The sequence below is a fragment of the Neopsephotus bourkii genome, unplaced genomic scaffold (assembly GCF_033783945.1).
Source record: "Neopsephotus bourkii isolate Nb327-2 ecotype Australia unplaced genomic scaffold, CSIRO-AGI_Nbou_v1 NB_1085, whole genome shotgun sequence".
Taxonomy (NCBI): Eukaryota; Metazoa; Chordata; class Aves; order Psittaciformes; family Psittacidae; genus Neopsephotus; species Neopsephotus bourkii.
This window is the reverse complement of record NW_026901573.1, coordinates 350,364-369,797: the sequence shown is the minus strand read 5'-3', so window position 1 is coordinate 369,797 and position 19,434 is coordinate 350,364. Positions and strand designations below refer to the sequence as shown.

General features: G+C 35.2%; 1 protein-coding gene across 1 annotated transcript in view; it reads left to right on the top strand.

Annotated features, from left to right (window-relative positions):
* LOC133217039 (cAMP-specific 3',5'-cyclic phosphodiesterase 4D-like) overlaps positions 1-17,471 on the top strand; it is a 95,827-nt gene extending 78,356 nt beyond the window's left edge. Inside the window, exon 4 of the mRNA XM_061362158.1 lies at positions 17,149-17,471. Coding sequence (XP_061218142.1) covers positions 17,149-17,164 — 16 coding nt within the window. The 3' untranslated portion in view covers positions 17,165-17,471. The remainder of the gene's footprint in view (positions 1-17,148) is intronic.
* Positions 17,472-19,434: the final 1,963 nt, after the last annotated feature.

Here is a 19,434-nt window from a genome sequence, read left to right as displayed (position 1 = left end):
GCCACAGATCCCACCCTGATTCAATACTCAAGCAAATATTTATATTGTGATAACAAATGAGATACTATAAATTTAATTTCTTCTTTCAAACACTTGGATGTGATTTAGGTCAACTGGTCATATCCATATATAATGATTATATTGATTTGTCCAAAGCTCCATGAAATATGATAAAAGTCTCTTCAGTCACCATTGTGATGGAAACTACCTCTTTGCATTGTTTAACTCAGAAGAAGAGATGGAATAGTAGACAGGTTTCATATTTTTGAGCTGGCTGGACCAGCATTTGTTGGACACTGTGAAGTGCAATGGCACTCTCAATGGTACAGATTCAAGGTATCAAGAGTCTGATGAAGGCTTTTATTTCCCCTTGAAAGTATGCCTTTTTCAGCTGCTGATGAGATTTTTCTGTCCTCCTAATACATATGGCTGACCTAATATGAAGGGAAATGCAATGTTCATTAGATGTAAATTACAGAAATGTCAAGAGTACATCATGTTTCTGAAGATTTCATTGAAAGGGTTGTTTGAAAGCAAAATGTATTTTGGAGTTAAGATGTGGTTAGAAAGGCTTTCAATATAAAAATATATGAAACTTTTTTCTTTTGGTGTTTCATTTAGTTATCTGTAATTCAGTATATATATTGTCTCTTCTTACTACTAATCATATTCTTTGCTCAAACATCATTTGGGAGAGATTATTATCATTGTACAATGTAAGATCTATTTTAAATTGCTTTTGTATTGCTTATGTTCAACTGAAAGTGTGTATTTCAGCGTGTTTATGAAAATTTAGGGAGCTATAAGAATGACTTACATGATAGTTAATTTCTGAAGTATCTTTTTTGCAATGTTCCTTCTCTCCTAATTTATTAGTTTTTTTCCTTAAATTCTGTGGATGAGATAGGCACTGTACTGCTTAAGAACATTTGTGTTTTATTACCTGTTAAAGAAGCAGTCAAAACTCTATTGGAAATCAAATAAAAACTTGGTTTAAAACTATCCCCAGTTTTTCCTTCTGCCCTTTAAAGATGCACTTAATTTTTTTAATATCTGCTTTTGAAAGGAAATACTAGACAAGTGTTATTAGCATCATCAATGTAAGTTTGATACTATGGCAATACAGACTGAGAGTCCTAGTTGCAAACTAAATGTTTCTTAAGGTCTACCACTTGCTTGCTCATTTTCTTTGCCCTGTCAGAGTAATACCTCAAAGACTAGATTTTGCCTTTTGTAGTTAGGGCCAGAAGAGCTTTTTCAAATGTTAAATGACTGAAATGCGTGAATCCTGAGCCATAATTTTGCAGTTATTCACTTCCTATATCAGCAAAATATTTTTAAAACAACAGCTAGAGTTCTGAATCTGGGTTATTATTTTAAGGAACAGAGTGTTAGAGAGAGAGATGATTAAGATAAGGAGACTGAACCTTAGAAGAATAACGTGTAGTAAGTATAAAAGCTAGGATAAAATTATCCTTCAGATTTATTAATTTGCAACTCTGTAGGGTAGAATATGTAGTGAAAATAAGTGGGAACTATTGTTTACATAGTGTTGAAAGATAAAAAATAATAAAAGATAAAAAATAAAAATTGGTATTTCTTTTTTTTTTTAACCGAGAATTATGATCTTGGACCTGCCATGCTGTAATTCTTCTTAGGAAGCTTCTCATGGGTCTAGGCTGTTTTCAGCTACAGCTGTGTTCCCTGACTCACCTGCCAGTTGAGAATAATGAAGAATAGTGCAACAATTCTTAGCATTTTTATTGCCGATTTCTTTATTTTAAAAGCATTATGAACATGAACAAACCCACATGTTGCCTTTGGGAGATCAGTTAGTGAGTAACAAGTTTTATTTTCATTTTATGTATTAGAAAACTTGCACGCAATGGGGTAGTGCAACTGGCCAAGTCTACAGAACAAACAAGTAATCAGACTATGAATATAATTCAAGAGTTTCTGGCTCCTGGCTTTGTGTCTAGTGTATGCTACATGTTAGAAAGCTGAGGATGGAACTTGGGAAAAAAGAAAAAAAGCCTCAAGTTTATTTCAGTATGTCAAGGAGAATGTTATTGACCAGGTCTGAGAAGGTTTTTAATTATTATTATTAGGAGTTACACATGGAACTGTTGTATGCATCCAGACTCACACAGAACCTGTGTTTTCATCATATTGACTCAGTCTCATTGAACTCTATCTGACTACAGTATCTGTTAGAAAGAAAAGCATATTTGATTATCATGAAAACCAAAATTGATTCAGTATGTAAGCTTAGTTATATCAGTGGGAAAAATCGGTGAAGATTTGTAAAGTTAAACGGGTGTTAGAAGTTTTACAGTTTTGTGGCATCCAAGCCTGGGCTTTTAAGCAAGTTTTCTGTTCTTTTGTTTAGCATCAACAATTTATATGTTGCTATATGTATGCTAGAGTAATTTTGGAGAATAACTTAAAAATAATTCTGTTGGTCAAGAGTTTTATCGGTTGGGTGCTTTAGAGAAGTAAGGAAGCTGTGAAGGTGGCAGGGCCCATACCAGAATACTCACATAATAGTAATTCTTAATACCATAGAAGACTTCATATCTGATACTTATCTCCAGGCTCTCATCTCCAAAGAAAAGGATTATTTTAACTTATGCCTATCATTAAGATCTGCCAGATTTAGATCTGATGTACAGGTATACTGTGGAGGACAGCAGGTACTGTGTCTAGTACAGCATTAGCCATTCTGAAATCCTTTTTAAAAAAACAGAATTTTTGTCAAATGCTAACATTTTATTCAGTAGTGGTAAAACTTCTGTCTTTTCAATGATAAAAAATTACCTGTTTGGCCTTCAAAACCATTATTTATATATTTATATATATTTATATAGCACAGAAGGGAGACAGACATTACTGTCATTACTGTAAATTGTGGATGAGTAAGTGTATGTGTGCATGTGTTTTCTAATTTAAGGAAAAATGTACAAATGCTACTTAGAATAGGCATTCAAAAATAGTTATTTTTAATCAAAAGTTGCATCTGAAAAAATCTAAAATATGGTATAGTCCTTTTTGACTGCAGGGTTATATAATTATCAGATAAAATTTGAGATAAACTTTTAAAAGTGAGGTAACAGCAGATAGCAGAGTGAGCTGAAGTTATTCATTTACTTTTGTTGAACTTCATGTGATTCCTGTCCTGCCATTCCTCCAGATTGCCAAGGCCCTGTGAATGGCAGTCCTCCAGCGTATCAAGTGCTCCCACCACTCTGGTGTCATCTACAAACTCATGATTGTGCATTACACCTTACTGTCCAGATAATTGTTGAAGGTGTTAGTTAGTCTTGGCTCCAGTATTAACTCCTAGGGATGCCTGTTCTTCCTAAACTGATGCTGAAGTTTGGAACCACTTGGCCAAAACTTTTTGAGCTAGATGGTCCAGCCAGTTTGCTGTCTGCCTTTTAGTCCCCTCATCTAGTCTGTATCTTTCCTGCTCAGCTACAAGGTTTCAGTGCACATCTGTTAGAAACCTTGCTGCTGCTGCTGTTGTCTGTCACAAAGCCAGGAATTCATGAAAGGGAATCAGGTTCATCACATATGATTTAGCCTTGGTAAAATTATGCTAAGTGTTCCTATGTGCTTAAAACTTAATTACGAGAGAACTTGCTCAATAACCTTCCCAGCTTTTAAGATGAGGTTAGAGCACTTTGTAGTATCCCAAGCCCTCTTTTTCTCTCTTCCTCAGCAAGACAGCTCATTCACTCACTCCCTCCACTTTTCCTCCCTCTTTCTTTCCTTACCCACCCCTTCCCCCCCCATCCCGCTCCTGGAGAGATGGGGAGGAGAACTGAAAGAATGCAACTCCCATGGGTTGAGACAAGAACAGTCCAGCAACCAATGTACAACACAAATCACCACCACTACCACCACCAACAATGATAAGATAAAATAATAAGGGAAGAGAACACGACACCGCACGCTGAAAAACGAGTATGACCCAGAAGACCCCGTGTCCTTCTGGGTAACTCCCTATTACCCCCCCGGGCATGACGTCCTGTGGTATGGAAATACCTCTTTGGCTAGCTTGGGTCAGGTGTCCTGTCTCTGCTTCCTCCTGGCTTCCCCTCCTCCCTGGTAGAGCATGAGACTCACAAAGTCCTTGGTCAGGGTAAGCATTACTTAGCAACAACTAAAAAAACATCATTGTTATCACCACTTTTCCCAGGCTGAAAGTCAAAACACAATGCTGCATCAGCTACCAAGAAGGAGAAAAATTGACCGCTACTGCTAAACCCAGGACACTCTCTCTTCTAAAGATGTTCTTACCATCAGACATTTTCAGGTCACTGAGAACCTCTTCTGACCACCACAGCTTTTCAGCATGATAAATAGAATGTGTCCTCACAATGACATTGACCATTTCTGTCAGCACTGTTGAATGCATCCTATGTGGTATCAGGGATTTGAATGTGACATTTACTTGTGCAGAACCTAACTTGACCTATCCTTACAATGGGTGGTACCTTATATTCCCCCAAACTTTCCATCTGGACAAGGTGACCTGGGAAGCCTGAGAGCAGACCTTGCTGGTAAAATAAGGCAAAGAAGGTTTTGCATATTTAATCCCTTTCTATGTCCTTCATCACTTGGTTGCCAACTACATTCACTGTCAGGCCCATATCATCCTTGTTCTTCTTTTTGCCTCTCATTGCCAGGTTCATTTCCAGCTGACCTTTGACTTTATTGATGCCATTGCTGAAAAACCAGGTGATACCTCCATATTCCTCCTAGGAAATGTGTTTCTTCTTCCACCTCCCATACTTACGCTTTGTTGAATTTCATCTCTATCAGAAGTTCCTTGTTCAGACAATTTGGTGTCCTACTATTGTTTCTAAGACTTCGACCACATTTTATCCAGTGTACTACAAGAAAGTGAGTCACTGGCTGATTATGTAGGATTTTTATGATGAAATATTATTTTAATTTTCAATTATTATTACATTCTGGTATGCATTAAAAAAATAATCAGGGATTTCTTAATGTGACTGTACTCTGTTCTCTGCTTTTGCACTCATATAATTTGGTGTTGTTATGTTAAACAGAATAGGAGAGATTTTTTTTTGTTTCATAATGGATTTGACTGTAGATATATAAAGACTGGTCATTTGCTAAGTAATCTCTTTAAATGATTTCTCTTGATGATTCTTCCTAGTGTGTAGCTCATTTTTCCACTTAGATGATTATAGGTGCCAAGGCCTACTGCTACAATGGCTCATCTTGCAAAGGAAAGCTCAAAAAGTAAAAGACTGCTCCTATATAACTGGTTAGAGTTGCAGCGATGCAAGGGAAGGCTGAAAATTCATTAAGATCAGCTTTACTTTCTGTATCAAAAATGGAGAATGTATTATGTTGTTTTAAAAAGATTTATACTTTTCAGGTATTGCCTTTTTTTTTGAGCAGTTAACTAGTAAAGTAGTCATTATATTAAACTATTTCTTTGGGCAATTAGCCAAACACAAGATCACACACTACTGAAAATTGTGTGAAATTGAAAATAGTGATTTACTGTTGAAAATGCAGGGTGAAAAAATGCGTAATAATCTCTTAAAATATACTTTTTCACTATATCACATTAATGTCAATTTAGGTACGACAAGAGAGATCAGAAGGCTTATCCAATTACAGGAATACAGAGTGTCTTCCTTATGAGGATTTTTCATGTTGGAAATTGTCACTTTATGTTGGTTTCACTATTGAATTGGTTTCACCACTATTGATGTGTCGTGGTTTAAGCTCAGCTGTAAATGACACAGTTGCTCTCTCACTCCCCCTCTTTTCTTCCCTTCTGACACTTCCCCCCGCTGCTCCCAGAGGGATAGGGAGGAGAACTGAAAGAATGTAACTCCCACAGCTTGAGATAAGAACAGTCAAGTAACTAAGGTATAACACAGACCACTACTGCTACCACCAATAATAATAATAATAATAATAAGAGAAATAACAAGGGAAGAGAATACGATACCACTTGCCAAAATGAGCCTGGCCGAGCAGTGAGTGCCCTTCTGGGTAACTCCCAGTTACCTCCTGGGCATGATGTGCTGTGGTATGGAATACTTCTTTGGCTAGTTTGGGTCAGGTGTCCTGTCTCTGCTTCCTCCTGGCTTCCCCTCCTCCCTGGCAGAGCATGAGACTCACAAAGTCCTTGGCCAGACCAGACATTTGAGCAGTAACTAAAAACATCGGTGTTATCAGCGCTGTTCCCAGGCCGAAAGTCAAAACCCCAGCTCTGCACCAGCTACTAAGAAGGAGAAAAAATGACTGCCACTGCTAAACCCAGGACATGATGTCTTGAGCTCTTTTTGATTTGCATTTCAGTCATCCATACAGTGGCAGCTTACAAATACAAGAAACCTGATGGACTCTTACAGGCACATAAAGCTGAGAGAATGATAGGAATCACTTTAAGAGGGTGATCCAGCCAGCAGCTGGGGTTGAACTCAGACTTTAGGGTAATTCTATCCAAGCTGTCTTGTCATGGAAGAACATAGTGAATGGTAGTAGGAAAGCACAGAGCAGCCTAAAGGCCCTTTGTATGAGAGTGTGTAGAATGGTGACTAGAATCTGAGCAATCAATGCACACCTGGGAATGAGAATCAAAGTAGAAGAATATTAATTCTGAGCATTTACGTCACCCAATCTTTCTGCAGGTCTGTGTGCACAGTTACTGCTGTATTAACTCTATTGAGGCTGGTTATTAACTATATTTTTTCTCATGTCTTCCTTTTTCTAAATCAGTGGAAGTAACAAGGAAGTGCACAAGAAAGGATCTGGGCTATGTAGTGAATGAAGCTGTCGCCATTTCTTACCTTTCCTGCTTCAGTATAATACTGCGCAGAGACAAGCATCTGATTCCATAACCTAATTAGTACACACAATTCATAATAACCATTTTATAGTACTATTCTGTAGTGCTTTATATATATAGCAACACATAAAGTATGTTACTTTATAGCCCAATTCTATTTATAACTTAAAACATACCTGGAAATCCTCTGAGAAGAAATATGATCGGTTTACAAGGTTACTTGAGAAGGTCTGCTTTCATAAGCATATCAGCTATGCCTGTCCTGTTTTTTCTTTTGTCAGGTACCTGCTTATGGCCAGTAAGGGTTACAGAATGCTAGCTAGAAAGACTCTTGGTCTGGCTAAATATGGCCATTCTCACATAAAAAGGGCTGTAATAAGTTTTCTTTTCTAGACCTTTGTCATCTGTTTGTCATGTTTGCATTCCTTCAACTTCATTCAGCAGAATTTTCACCCACGTTCAGACCATTAGTAACCATAAATCTACTTCAAAAGTTATATTTGTACATAAGCATATGCTTAGTAAGGCCTTCATTTGTTTTATGACTGGGTAGGTGCAGATTTAGAGTTACAAATTTAAGTTAGATCATTTGAATGTATTTATGGTAACATTTTGCATTACTAGCAAATGATGTAGTTAATGCAGATTACAAATCTCACCGGAATTTGAACATTTAACACTTTTAAGACTTGATGTTTAAATAGTGTACAATATCACATCCAAATATATACAGATTATTTTGGATAACTGTGATAAGGCATTGCAGGGTTATACTGTTGGAATAAAAAGAACATTTTATAATGCAACACTTTTATCAAAATGCTATTTCATTATATGACTTCACCTTTTGTTGAAACTTTATTTAGGGAAAAATATATTTTGTCTTCTTGCAGATGAAAATTTTTCTCTTCACTCTGGAGCCATTTTTCATTATCTGGAAAATATAGTCTCCTATTAAGTAGACAGCTCAAATGCAGAAAGTGAGATTTGAATTTATTGAGATGATGCCTTGTTTCACACTGAAAATTTTAAGGAAAATTCATAGAGCAGACAATGAGTAATATTCCAGTTTGGAACACAAGGGAATAAATGGGATATTCTGGAAACAGGAGGAAGCTGATTTTTTCACAGCTGTAATCAAAATAATACTTTCGAATGATCTAGCATAGAAAGCGATTTCCACTTACAAATCTTACATTAGGTGTACTCTCTGAAAACAGCCTGTTAAGTACATTTACTCATCTGCTGACTTTCTGTTTCTAGTCTAAAGCTCCAGACTTTCTTCTGATTCTTTTAAACACCCTAGTTACAGTTTCCCCTTTCACTTCAGACAAAGGCTCGACACTAGTTCTCTGGAAAATAAATGGATCAGATTCTCTTGAGACTTGAATGTACCATAATTTTTGCTTTTCTTAAAATGGTCTTTAAAAGGGATAATGTTATAAAATGGAGATAAAAAGAAAGAACTTCAAAATTATCTTGCAAAAATATAAGGGCAGATAATTTGTAGCTCTTGTAACAGCAAATAATATAGAAGAGAGAAGCCATGAAAAGCTGTAACTCTGGTTTCACCTCTTTCCCAGCAGTGAACCAATTTTATGAGATGTTTTTCATAGGTGTCTTGCTTGAACTTCTCAGTACAGAGGAAAAATATGAGCTTTATCAGAGGATCTGCTCCATGTGATAGAGTAAGATTTGGTTGACTGCTATTACTTTCAACAAAATAAGTTTCTGGGCAATCTCAAGTAATGGCTATGCAATGGTCTCATTCTGTTCTGTCTTGACACATCTCTTCTCAACTATAATTTTCTTTAATTCAAATGTAACTCTGATCTTTTTTTCTGGTATAGGTGATAGGGTGATTAAATGGAACAGTTTGACAATGACAAAGGTGTGAATAAGTGGCTGCGGAACCACATAGACTCTACAGTAAAAGGTCTTCTCAGATCCAACATTAAACATGCCTGTATGTCTCTAGTAGAAAATAAATGTATAGTGATAATTTTTGATATCTATGTATGATCTTAAATTAACAGGCAGAAATGGAGACTTTTCAATGGAGACAAATCAGTACTGTGGATTTTTGAGCAATTGGATTTTTATGACATCTTTGTCTGAAAAGTTTGAAGGAGATTTTTATTTCTCTGACTGCAAATTGCTGCAACATTTCTTTCCTCAGTTCCCTTCTGTTGCCTTGTTTTGGCTCATATCTCCCTTCTCCTCCAGATGTTTAAATCTTTGGATGCTTATAGGTGTATATTATAATCTCTATCACTGTCTAAACCATCTATTAATCACACATATTCTGCATTCTTGGTCTGCAACAATGCAAGATAGCTCTCTTTCATGTTCTGTATAATTTTTGTAACTCTTCTTCAACTTTGGCAGAAGTCCTGCATTCAGTTGTTTCTGAAATTATCACTACTGGAAAAGTGCATGATAGATGGAGAACATGGAGTAGTCTGTATTGAGTAACTTACACAGTGTATCATGTAACTTATATGCCATTCAGCACCACGGTTTCCAAACTGTTTTATGGAAATGAAATTCTAAAAACTTTTATGTAATTCTTGAAAAAAGAATTCTCATCTATTTTTGGGGTAATGTAAATACAGATGTGAATAGCACTTTTTTTTTTTTTTTGTATATACAGAGAGATCTGCATTAAGATATTTAATAATCAGTGGTAAAACTTGATGTCATCCTAGTCATTTTCCTCAAAAATCTAATTTGATTTTATAATCACAAAAATAAAATGTATGAAATAATCCTTAGCCCTAAATATTCCTTTTGAGATGCTTCATTTGTTATATATGCATGAATTAATAACAATTGCTCTTCTTCATCAAGTGTAAATATATAATTGTACTTTTTTATTGACAGATTAATTGGTATAAATCTGGACAATAACTATGCTTTTGTCATCTTTATGTTGATAAAATATGGTGTATCTTTATGATGCTAAAATATCTTGATGTAGAATATACTTTCAAGCCCTGATTGTTCTTCATGTAGACATGGTGACAAAATCCTGTTTAATTAAATGGTGACAGGATGCGGCCTACACAGAGGTACTAAAAGCTGTGTGGGAGATTAATCTAAAGTCATCAGTAGTCTGGGGTTTCCTCTGGAGACTGTTCTGTAAATTTAGCCTTAATTGAAAACAGAGAAAAAAATCATAAGATTTTCTCTGTTAAGTATAAATGGCATGCTTGCTTAAAGTAAATAACAATTATTTAAAAACATATAAAATATGATATTTTTATTGTAGTAGGAGAGGAAATGAAAAATGAAGGAGGGATAGGAAAAGCCTTTAAAATCCCAGCATTAAGATAATAAAATAAGCAGTGTTGACTTCTCTGGTAGCTTAAAAATCTTTAAGCTCTTCATTAACATGCTTGTATTTCAGATGACTGTCATTGATTTCCTTGCTAAAGCAAAGGCTAGATGTATTCTGTCATAGTTTTTTAGAGAAAAATTGAACAAAATAAAGTAGAAGTTGCTACCCTGAGAAGCAGCTGCATCACTGCAGACAAATATACTCTACAGTTAAGATTTCTTTCAACACTGGTTAGTATTGACTTTGTATTAGAAGCTATTCTGTGGTTCTAACATCCTCACCTCTTAAGATTTTTCTTGCCAAATGCCTTAGTGAGTAATAGAATCATAGCCGTTGTACATTCTGTGATCTCCATAGAACCAAATCATCCTGAATCCCAGTTAAAATGTAAATGGCATTTTAATTGTGGGCTGAGTTGAAGATCCATTATTCATTTGATGCTCTTGTAAATATGTGCTTACCCTTGCACAAAACTTGCTGATGTCAATCTGTAGTTTCTGAGAAAGGTGAGGAATTGATAGCAGTTGCTAGATGTAGGAGTTTTCCCTATATTTGAGGACAGTAACTTCAGTATTGGGTTATTTTGTCTATCTTTGGTATACCTTGAATTTGGAAAAACCCCCACAAAACTGCTAAAAATAGTAGTGAGAGCAATCTACCAAAGATCAGGTACAGATGAGCAACAGACATGATTAAAAAATCCAGAAAATTAAACTTTTAAGAGGACTGAGTAAAAATAGCTCATGATAATCTCGATAGTAAAGTCAGAGAACACATAATTCAAAGATAATTGAAATACACTTATTGATGTTGCAATTTTGTAAGAATATTTCAGGTTTTGTTTGTTTGCTTGAACATGTTCCACTGGCAGCTAGGTAGCTAAGAATGGTTTAAGTAGATAGATCCACACATAAAACTTTTTCATTTGAATTTAGACCTTTAAAAAATGGTGCCATTGGCAATACAACATTTTTTTCAGTCTCAGAGTGTTGGCATAGTCAGTAAAAAATATTTGCAATGCCTTTCAAGTTTGCTTTCTAATGACACCTGATGGTAGTGTGAGATAACAGAAGTCATATTCATGCTAGTCCTGTAATACAGCAGTAGCAATTGCTACTCTCTTTTGCACCAATTCATGAGATGCTATTAGCATTACAATGAGAGGAATTGCTTTGGGTGATCTCTTTTGGCTTTAAATCCTATTTAGAAATCAAATAATAAAAGTTTTTGCTGATCATCAGTGTGATTCCAGGATGTAGGACTGGAAGCTTTAATACAAGGGAATTAAGTAAGTCTTATCTGGTTTGTTTAATAATAAATTAAAATACTTTTAAAAATACAGATAGATTAGAAGTAAGTTGAAGATATTTTGAGAAATGTTGTCACTCTGCAAAACACAGAAAATTAAATTTATAAGCCAAGATAAATTGTGGTAAGGTTTGTGCCAAGAAGCACGGTGAAGAAAGGAAAAGAAATCTCGTAGAAAACTATGGCACCAGTTTTCCACATTATGTCAAGGCTTATAAAATGTGCATACAGTATTACTGAACTAACACAGAGTGATAAGGAACTGTGATGAGAATAATTAAATAATGCTGTTGAAGATGTTTAAATTACCATCATTCCTCTCCCGTATAGCATTTTCCACAGGGAAGATCAAGATCTGTAAAATGCGTAACAGCTACAGAGTTACTTAAACGTAAACATCAATTATATAATGCACTTAACTAGAGAATTAAGGGGACAACCTACTGAAGAATGCAAAAAGCTTTGGAAAAGGTAGTACGGATAAAGGAAAACAAAGCTGGAATATTGTTGTTACCAACAGAGTGGTGTAAGGGTATGAACTAAGAACACAAGCTTCACTTAAAGAATATAGTTGTGGGTTTTTTCTCTCAATAATTTCAACTGAAACTACCCAACAGTTTCTATTTATGACAGCATTTACTGTCAGCAGTTATTTCAGTAATTAAAGCAGTAAGTGGATTATGATTTCTTACCCACTATTATATCTCACTCAGAGAAATCATAAGTATTGAGCTACTGGTGTTTGTTTTTTTTTCTTCAGCATTAAATGGATATTAGCTTTCCATCATGAATTAGATCCAAGCCAGATGATTTCACTGTCTGAGTGATCAGTGTCACTCAAAGTCCTGATTCCCTGAAGCATGAGCTGTTTGCAGAACCTGAGGACAAAATTTAGTGCTCCATATTTTATGATACCTAACAGATAGTAAGAAAATAAACCTGTACTCATTTTATTCTGTAGGTAGGTATTTCAAGATTTGCTGCTTCTTGCAAGGATGTCAGATTACACAAGTGTTTGGGAAAGTATTCGCAAACATATGTGTATGGAAAGCTGCTATCTTGATCATGAACACCCTCATGATACTGAATATACAAACAATAATTTGCTAGAAGGATTCACTATTTAAAAAAAAAAACCCACAAAAGTCAAGACCCATACCTTCAATCCAGCAGTAACAAAGATGTAAACTTAAAATCTTACAAGTATTCCCCATTAATCCTGAAATATTAATCACATCTTAACAATAGCTTCTAGGTACTGGTAGATTTCAGCATCTCTGACCCCATCTTAATCCGTTTTTGAGTACAATTTTAACATGTCCCAATTGTGCTAGACCATGTTCACTCAAGCATGCAGTCACACTGCTCTAAAAGAGGTAATAATGTCTAAGTCTACTATTCTGCCCCTGTAAGGCTCTGTTGATGGTTAGAGGGTCAGCCTTCACTAAAGCACTCAGTGAGTGCTGACCCAAGAGAAACAGAGCTGGGAATAGTTTCAGAGCTTCTGCTGTTTGTGACTGCTGCCTTGAATAGTCACGACCTGGCTAGCATTTTCCTATAGGATTTATAAACCCTGCAAAAATCAGGGAGAAGCTCAGCTTCTGGGTTTTTTTTGTTTTGGTTTGGTTTGGTTTATTTGTTGTGTTGTTTTTTTCTTGTTGTTGATTTGGTTTTTGGTAGCTTTGGTTGGTTTTGGTTTTTTAATCTTTTTTTTTTTTTGTTTGTTTGGTTGGTTTGCTTGGGTTTTTAAATGACTGAAAAGCAGTTTTTAATTATTTAATTTTTCTCTATTTCTCTCTGCTTGAAAACTGGTGAGAGAACAGAGAAGGTTGAAGGGAACTATGCGTGTGCTAGCTAGAGTGAAAGATAGGATCAAAGCATTCCACCATTTTTGGCAAATAATTAACTTGAAATAGATGGAATTTTATTGTGCAAACCATTGTCTATGAGATCTTTCACATTTGTCTCTGGACTCAGTGCTCTTCTTATACAAGTGATTCATTTGACAAATGTGAAAGAATTTTCAGCCAACAAATTTCATATTTTTGGAGCATAACTGAAACTGATATATTATACTGGCTTCAGGCAAATATTGCAATTCAAATAATGTTCACTTGTAGCTCAAATATGAGCTGAACAATCCAACTTTCAATGAAGACAGCAGAAAAACCTCCAAGTGCTTCTAGCTGGAGGGCTATCAAACCAAAATGAGCCAAGTTTAGTAAATAAAGCCATTAATATTTTCAGTGAGTATGAGATGAACAAGTAACAAATGACAATTTTGATAAATAACACTTTAAAACTTTTTTTTATACCTCGAGTTAATATTCTTCTATAAAGGCCTTTACTTTGGAGAGTTACAGATGGGAAATTAAATTGGCAATATTCACACTCACTTACCCGCACTAATGAATGTTACTTTCCCCTCTATCCTTCATTTAAATAATAAGTAATCCACTGACTTGCAAAATTACATTTTACTATTCAAACTGTTAATATTTCTGATTCACCAAAAGCAAGTAATTAACAAACCTTTTACCAGAAATATAAGATAATTTACATCTATATCCTTTATTTTTGAAAATATTAAAAATTTGTTTACTATCAAAAAATATTAAATACAATTTGTTTATTTGTTTAAAAATAATTTATTGAAAGACTGATATACATTCCTAACTTTCTAATAAAAAAATACATAGTTTCATACATGTTAGAAATTTTGACACTTTAATTAGCTTCAATGCACTATATTTTTGAATTTTGGTTTGTATCTGTCCAAGTTAAGATTAGGTAAGTGTTAATTAAGCTGTCCAATAATTGAAATATATTTTACAGGAGAATGTAATTTTCTTTTGAATGGTCTTTCAGAAAAGAAAATAAATTCTATTATTCATTCTAATGGTAGTGGATTGATTACTGCTTCATTAAATAAATAAATAAATCCGGAAACATTTTTGGGAGCAATTAACTGAAATCTATTGACATGAGCCTTTTACATTCTTTTGCCTTCCTAATACTTGGCAAGAGTCAACTGAAATACCTGCATTGCTCTTCCAGAAAAGTGACTATTTTAAAAGTTTATTTTTAAAAAATTTTTATTTTTATTCTCTGCATCTTGCTTTATAAAGTTGGAGAAAAATATTAAAGCTTATGTGAGAACTTGAAGGAATGAAGGGGATGTAGAGACAAAAAAGTAAAACGCTACCTAAAAAAGAGTTATTTCAAGATTGGTCCTACAAAAGATACTGGTTCAGTTGCATTCACGGAATACCTAGTAGCCTTCTTTTTTTTTCTCTTTACATGAACTTAAATAGCAGAGTATTTCAGTGTGTGTGTGTGTGTGTGTGTGTGTGTGATTAATCCAAACCATAATTAAAAATTATGAAATGAATTAAGACAATGAGTAGTGAGCTTCAGATATGGTTTGAGTAATATAAAATAACCAAAGAATTATACTGCCTAGTTCTGAGTAAACACCTTACCAGCTTTATGCAAAACTCACCTGACTTGGGGTTTGATTAAACACTCCATTTTTTTCTGTTTGTTTGTTTTGGATTTTTTTCTTACTGTTTGTTAGTTCAGTGAGGGTTTATGCTTTTTCACTGAGAACTGAGTGAATCTAGGTTTGAATGAGGTTTGCTTTTAACTTGTAAGCTTTCTTATTTGTGGAAATCAGAGTAAAATTAAGAGGCTTTAATGCTGTGCAAGTCTTAAGGAATTAAATGCTCCTAAACCCCTGCAAACTGAAGTTTTTATATTTCATACAAGTGTACCCTTAATAAAATACCTTGGATGCCACCCACGTTCCTCTGCTTGAAGTGAGCAGATCAATAATTTAACTCATAGAGTGGAAAAGAAACTGGAGAAGTACCTTCTATCCTCCAGACCTTGTTCAAAACAGGCTAGATTCTCATTCTGTGATTTTTCCAGATCAATGGGTGATACGCAGTTTTATTATTCAGGAACTACTTTGGAAACCAAGTTTCAATCAAGGTATCACTGTCCCCTATTGCTACAAAAGGAAGAAACTCCACAGAGCCTCTCCTGGGGCTTATGCTTCATTAAATCTGCTGCTGTGGTACAGTGGGGAAGAGGAGGTAGTGGGAAGAGCACTGACTGTGCTAAATCTCTCCTCTCTTGCTCCTGTACTATCCAACTGGGAAAGTAATAAGTGTTGCTGTTGTTTCCTTCTCCAGCTGCAAATCAAGGCAGTCAAGGAAATGTTTTTAAGATCTGCCCCCTTCTACATTCAGTAATTACATAGAACTAGCAGGAATATAACTTGTGATTTTTAGTGTGCTTCTGAAATAGATTGAGCCTTTGCTCAGTGTTCCAAGTGGGAGGATACATGAAATTGTGATCTTAATGGGGGCAAAATGCCTTTCATCTCAATCAGCTCAGCTTTTCATAAATACAGCTCTGCAACAGCCCTAGGGGTGTCAAACCCCAGGCCTTAGCTGTGTCTTTCCATGTACCTGAAGTATCAAACACATGGTTCTTACACACTTGACAGATTTTAAATTACACGGGTAAAAGGAGAGGGTTGGTTTTCGTGTGTCAGGGTATTTCTCTTCTTTTTGGCGGAGTTGTGATGAATGTATTCCACAGGACTGAACTCAGTGCTTTAATACACAGAACAAGAACACAATTTATACAGAGAGACTATGCTCTTGCAACTGGAATTTTGATTCAAAGAAACATCCTTCTAGCATAAATACTCTCTGTAAGAAGCAGAAACTGTGTGCACAAGGAACTGTTAGCTTTGTGTTTGTATTCAGATTTTGAAAGACATGTTGTATGTGTTATAGTAAATGCTTAAATGAATATGATTTCTATTTCACTTTATACTATAAATTAATTTGGTATTTATGCCACACCTATTCTAAGAAAAGTAGATCTTTGAATCAATTGTGACTGGACACAGGGAAAATTAAAGAACACTAAAAAATATCATCTGTCAGGTAACTTGCTTATATATAGAAGGCGGTAGACTAGATGGCTAATAAGTTTATAGAGTTTTTTTTGTTTGGGGCTTTTGTGTGGATTTTTTTTTTTTTTTTGTTGGACTGTTGGTGGTTTTGGTGTTTTGTTGTGGTTTTTTTTGTTTTGTTTGTTGTCATTGGGTGTGTTTCCCCACCCCCCACCCCCCAACTTGGAAGTGTTATTCCTCACTAAAAAAATGTATCAAAAATAGATCCCCACGGAGCTATCTACAGGAACATCTTTCTGCAAACTGGAAAAGCAGCCTTCCAAATAGGCAATAAGCATTTACCATGTTAATAGTAATTTTAGTAAAATTAAATTATGGACAAATTCCATAATTTAAAAAAGACATTTAGAAAAAAAAAAAAAAAAGAAAAAAGGGGCTACTGATTGTTAACTTGTCTCTGCAAAAGGATTTCAGAATATATGTTGAAACAGATACGGTGCTCTTACCATAACTGTCCCTTTGCTTGCAGTGGTAAAGAAGTTAATGATTAATGAGAATACATTCTACAAGTAGATTATGTGAGACGTATATGGGTATGGTCTTGTTATATTTTCTTTTTCTACACTTTGTAGTTCTACATCTAACCATATATTCTACATTTAATCAGATCTCTACTTTTTAAAGCACTCAATTTTTTCCTCTTTAATAATATTTTCAATTGATTTATAGAATGATGATCTGCTGAATTACTTATCCATTGCTAGCAGCAGGAATATGTTTCTGCTTCATGAGTCAGATGTGATAAAAAAATTATATGAAGAGCTAGTGACTGTCCACTGCATCAGAAATTCAATCTTAGTGGACTTAAAATAAATCAGTGAAACTTCATGTTTATATTTAAAACAGAGTACATTTTTTTAAGCGCTATTGTGCTGAATTATAACATGATTACTATCAGCACTGTAGTAAGTGGTGAATACTGCTGAGTAAAATTTATCATTATGTAACTTGTGTTTTAGCATTGGTTCATTTTGTGTACAGACAATGTAAATGATTTTCTCTCACTCTACCGTTTTTTACAAGGTATGTAAACTATTACAGAAGGAACTTCTCTCACACGAAGTAGGGGACATTAGTCTATGTAATCCAGTTATACATGTTATCTTAATACATTGACCTTCAGTGTTACATTATATATGGTTTGTATTGCACCTCAACATTATAATTCCTTTATATTGAGGCCAAAAATTAAATGAAATAGTTTCTAATGACTGTATGTCCATTGTTAGTCCAAAAAAATTAAGTGACAATATAAGATGCTCCATGATATTTTTTGTATGTCAGAATTATCTTCACTGCAGTATCACAAGCATCTGTTAAGAACTGCCATTCTGAGGACTAAGAGATATAACCATACACTGTTAGTGCTACTGCCATCAGCTAAACAGAGCCTTGAAAATACTGTGAAAACCTTTGTCAGGAAAGATACAAAAGCAAACAAATTTATTAGTTTTGAACGCTATTCTTTCTCCTTCTCTAAGTATTTCTTAAAAAACACAAGCACATGTTTTTAAAGACAGAAGTGAAAGGCTAAGAAACCTACCTTATGTAAAATGGCATTTTTTTATAAGGTAGAATGTTACATTTTATTTTATGGATCTCTCTGCATTTTGGTGTGATATACACAGGGAGCTCCAAGATGTTAATACAAGGCTAATACATGGCTGTGCCTGGAGCAATAGTTCTCATATTCAAGCCTCAACACGCAAGGGAGATTCCAGTCTTGTGTGAGGAAGCTCAGGCAAGATCCAAGAAAATGAAATATATTTTTCTAAATAATTTCAGTTACAACTCTCAAGCATAGAATGTTCTGTTGCTATTGAGTCTTCAGCAGACCTGGTACTTTTGAGGATTCTGTAGTGAAATAAGCCAAATTAGGAAAAAAAAAACCAACAACCAACCTTGATTTCATATGGAAAATATTGATGAAAAGTTATCATATGCTATTTATTTGTTTGTTTCTAGATAAAGCTTCTAGGTTCTATTTATAGCATATTTTTCAATAAAGTGTAAATATCCTGTTCTTTAGGAACAATATGTTCTGTCAATATCTTAGCACACTGGTGTAATAAACAGTTAAATATGTGGGGTTTTAAATTTAAAGATTTGAAGGTGACTGAAGTGAAAGTCAGATATTTAACTGTAAGTGAAGAGTCAGATATTTAAATGCAATAGAACGTCTGCCTTAATACTGTGCCCCGTGCTTCAGTTTCCACTTGCGTAAAATATAGGTAGTAACATCCCATATGTATTTTTTGGATGAAATGCACACAAACCACTATGTAAATGCAAAACACCATTATTCTTAATAACATGTTATTGTTACTAATAATAAAAAATTGGTACAGATATGGAACACACCAATGCAAAAATTAACATATAGATATTATAATATACATGCATTGCTGTTTTTTATTATAATACATTTTAAAACGAAACATGGGTAAGCCTGTGTATGGGGTTTCTGTGGCAAGGTTTTGGTAGTTGGGAGGCTACAAGGGTGGCTTCTGTGAGAAGCTGCAAGAAGCAATACCAGATGGCACCAGGATGGGCTCACCCTGGCCAGAGCCTGAACCCATTAGTGAGAATGGTTAGCACCTCTGGGATAACATAGATAAGAAGTGGAAAAAGTTCCTGTGCAGGAGCAACTGCAGCCAGAGAGAGGAGTGACAATGTGTGTGAGAAAGAGCTCTGCAGCCACCAAGGCCAGTGCTGAAGGAGGGGAGAAGGTGCTCCAGTGCCAGAGCAGGGATTCCCCTGCAACCCATGGTGTAGCCCATGGTGAGGCAGCTGTGCCCCTGCAGCCCAAGGAGGTCAATGGAGGAGCAGATCTTCACCTGCAGCCCATGGAGGTCCATGGAGGAGCAGATCTCCAACTGCAGCCTATGAAGAACCCTACGCCGGAGCAGGTGGATGCCAGAAGGAGGTTGTGACCCTGTGGGAAGCCTGTGCTGG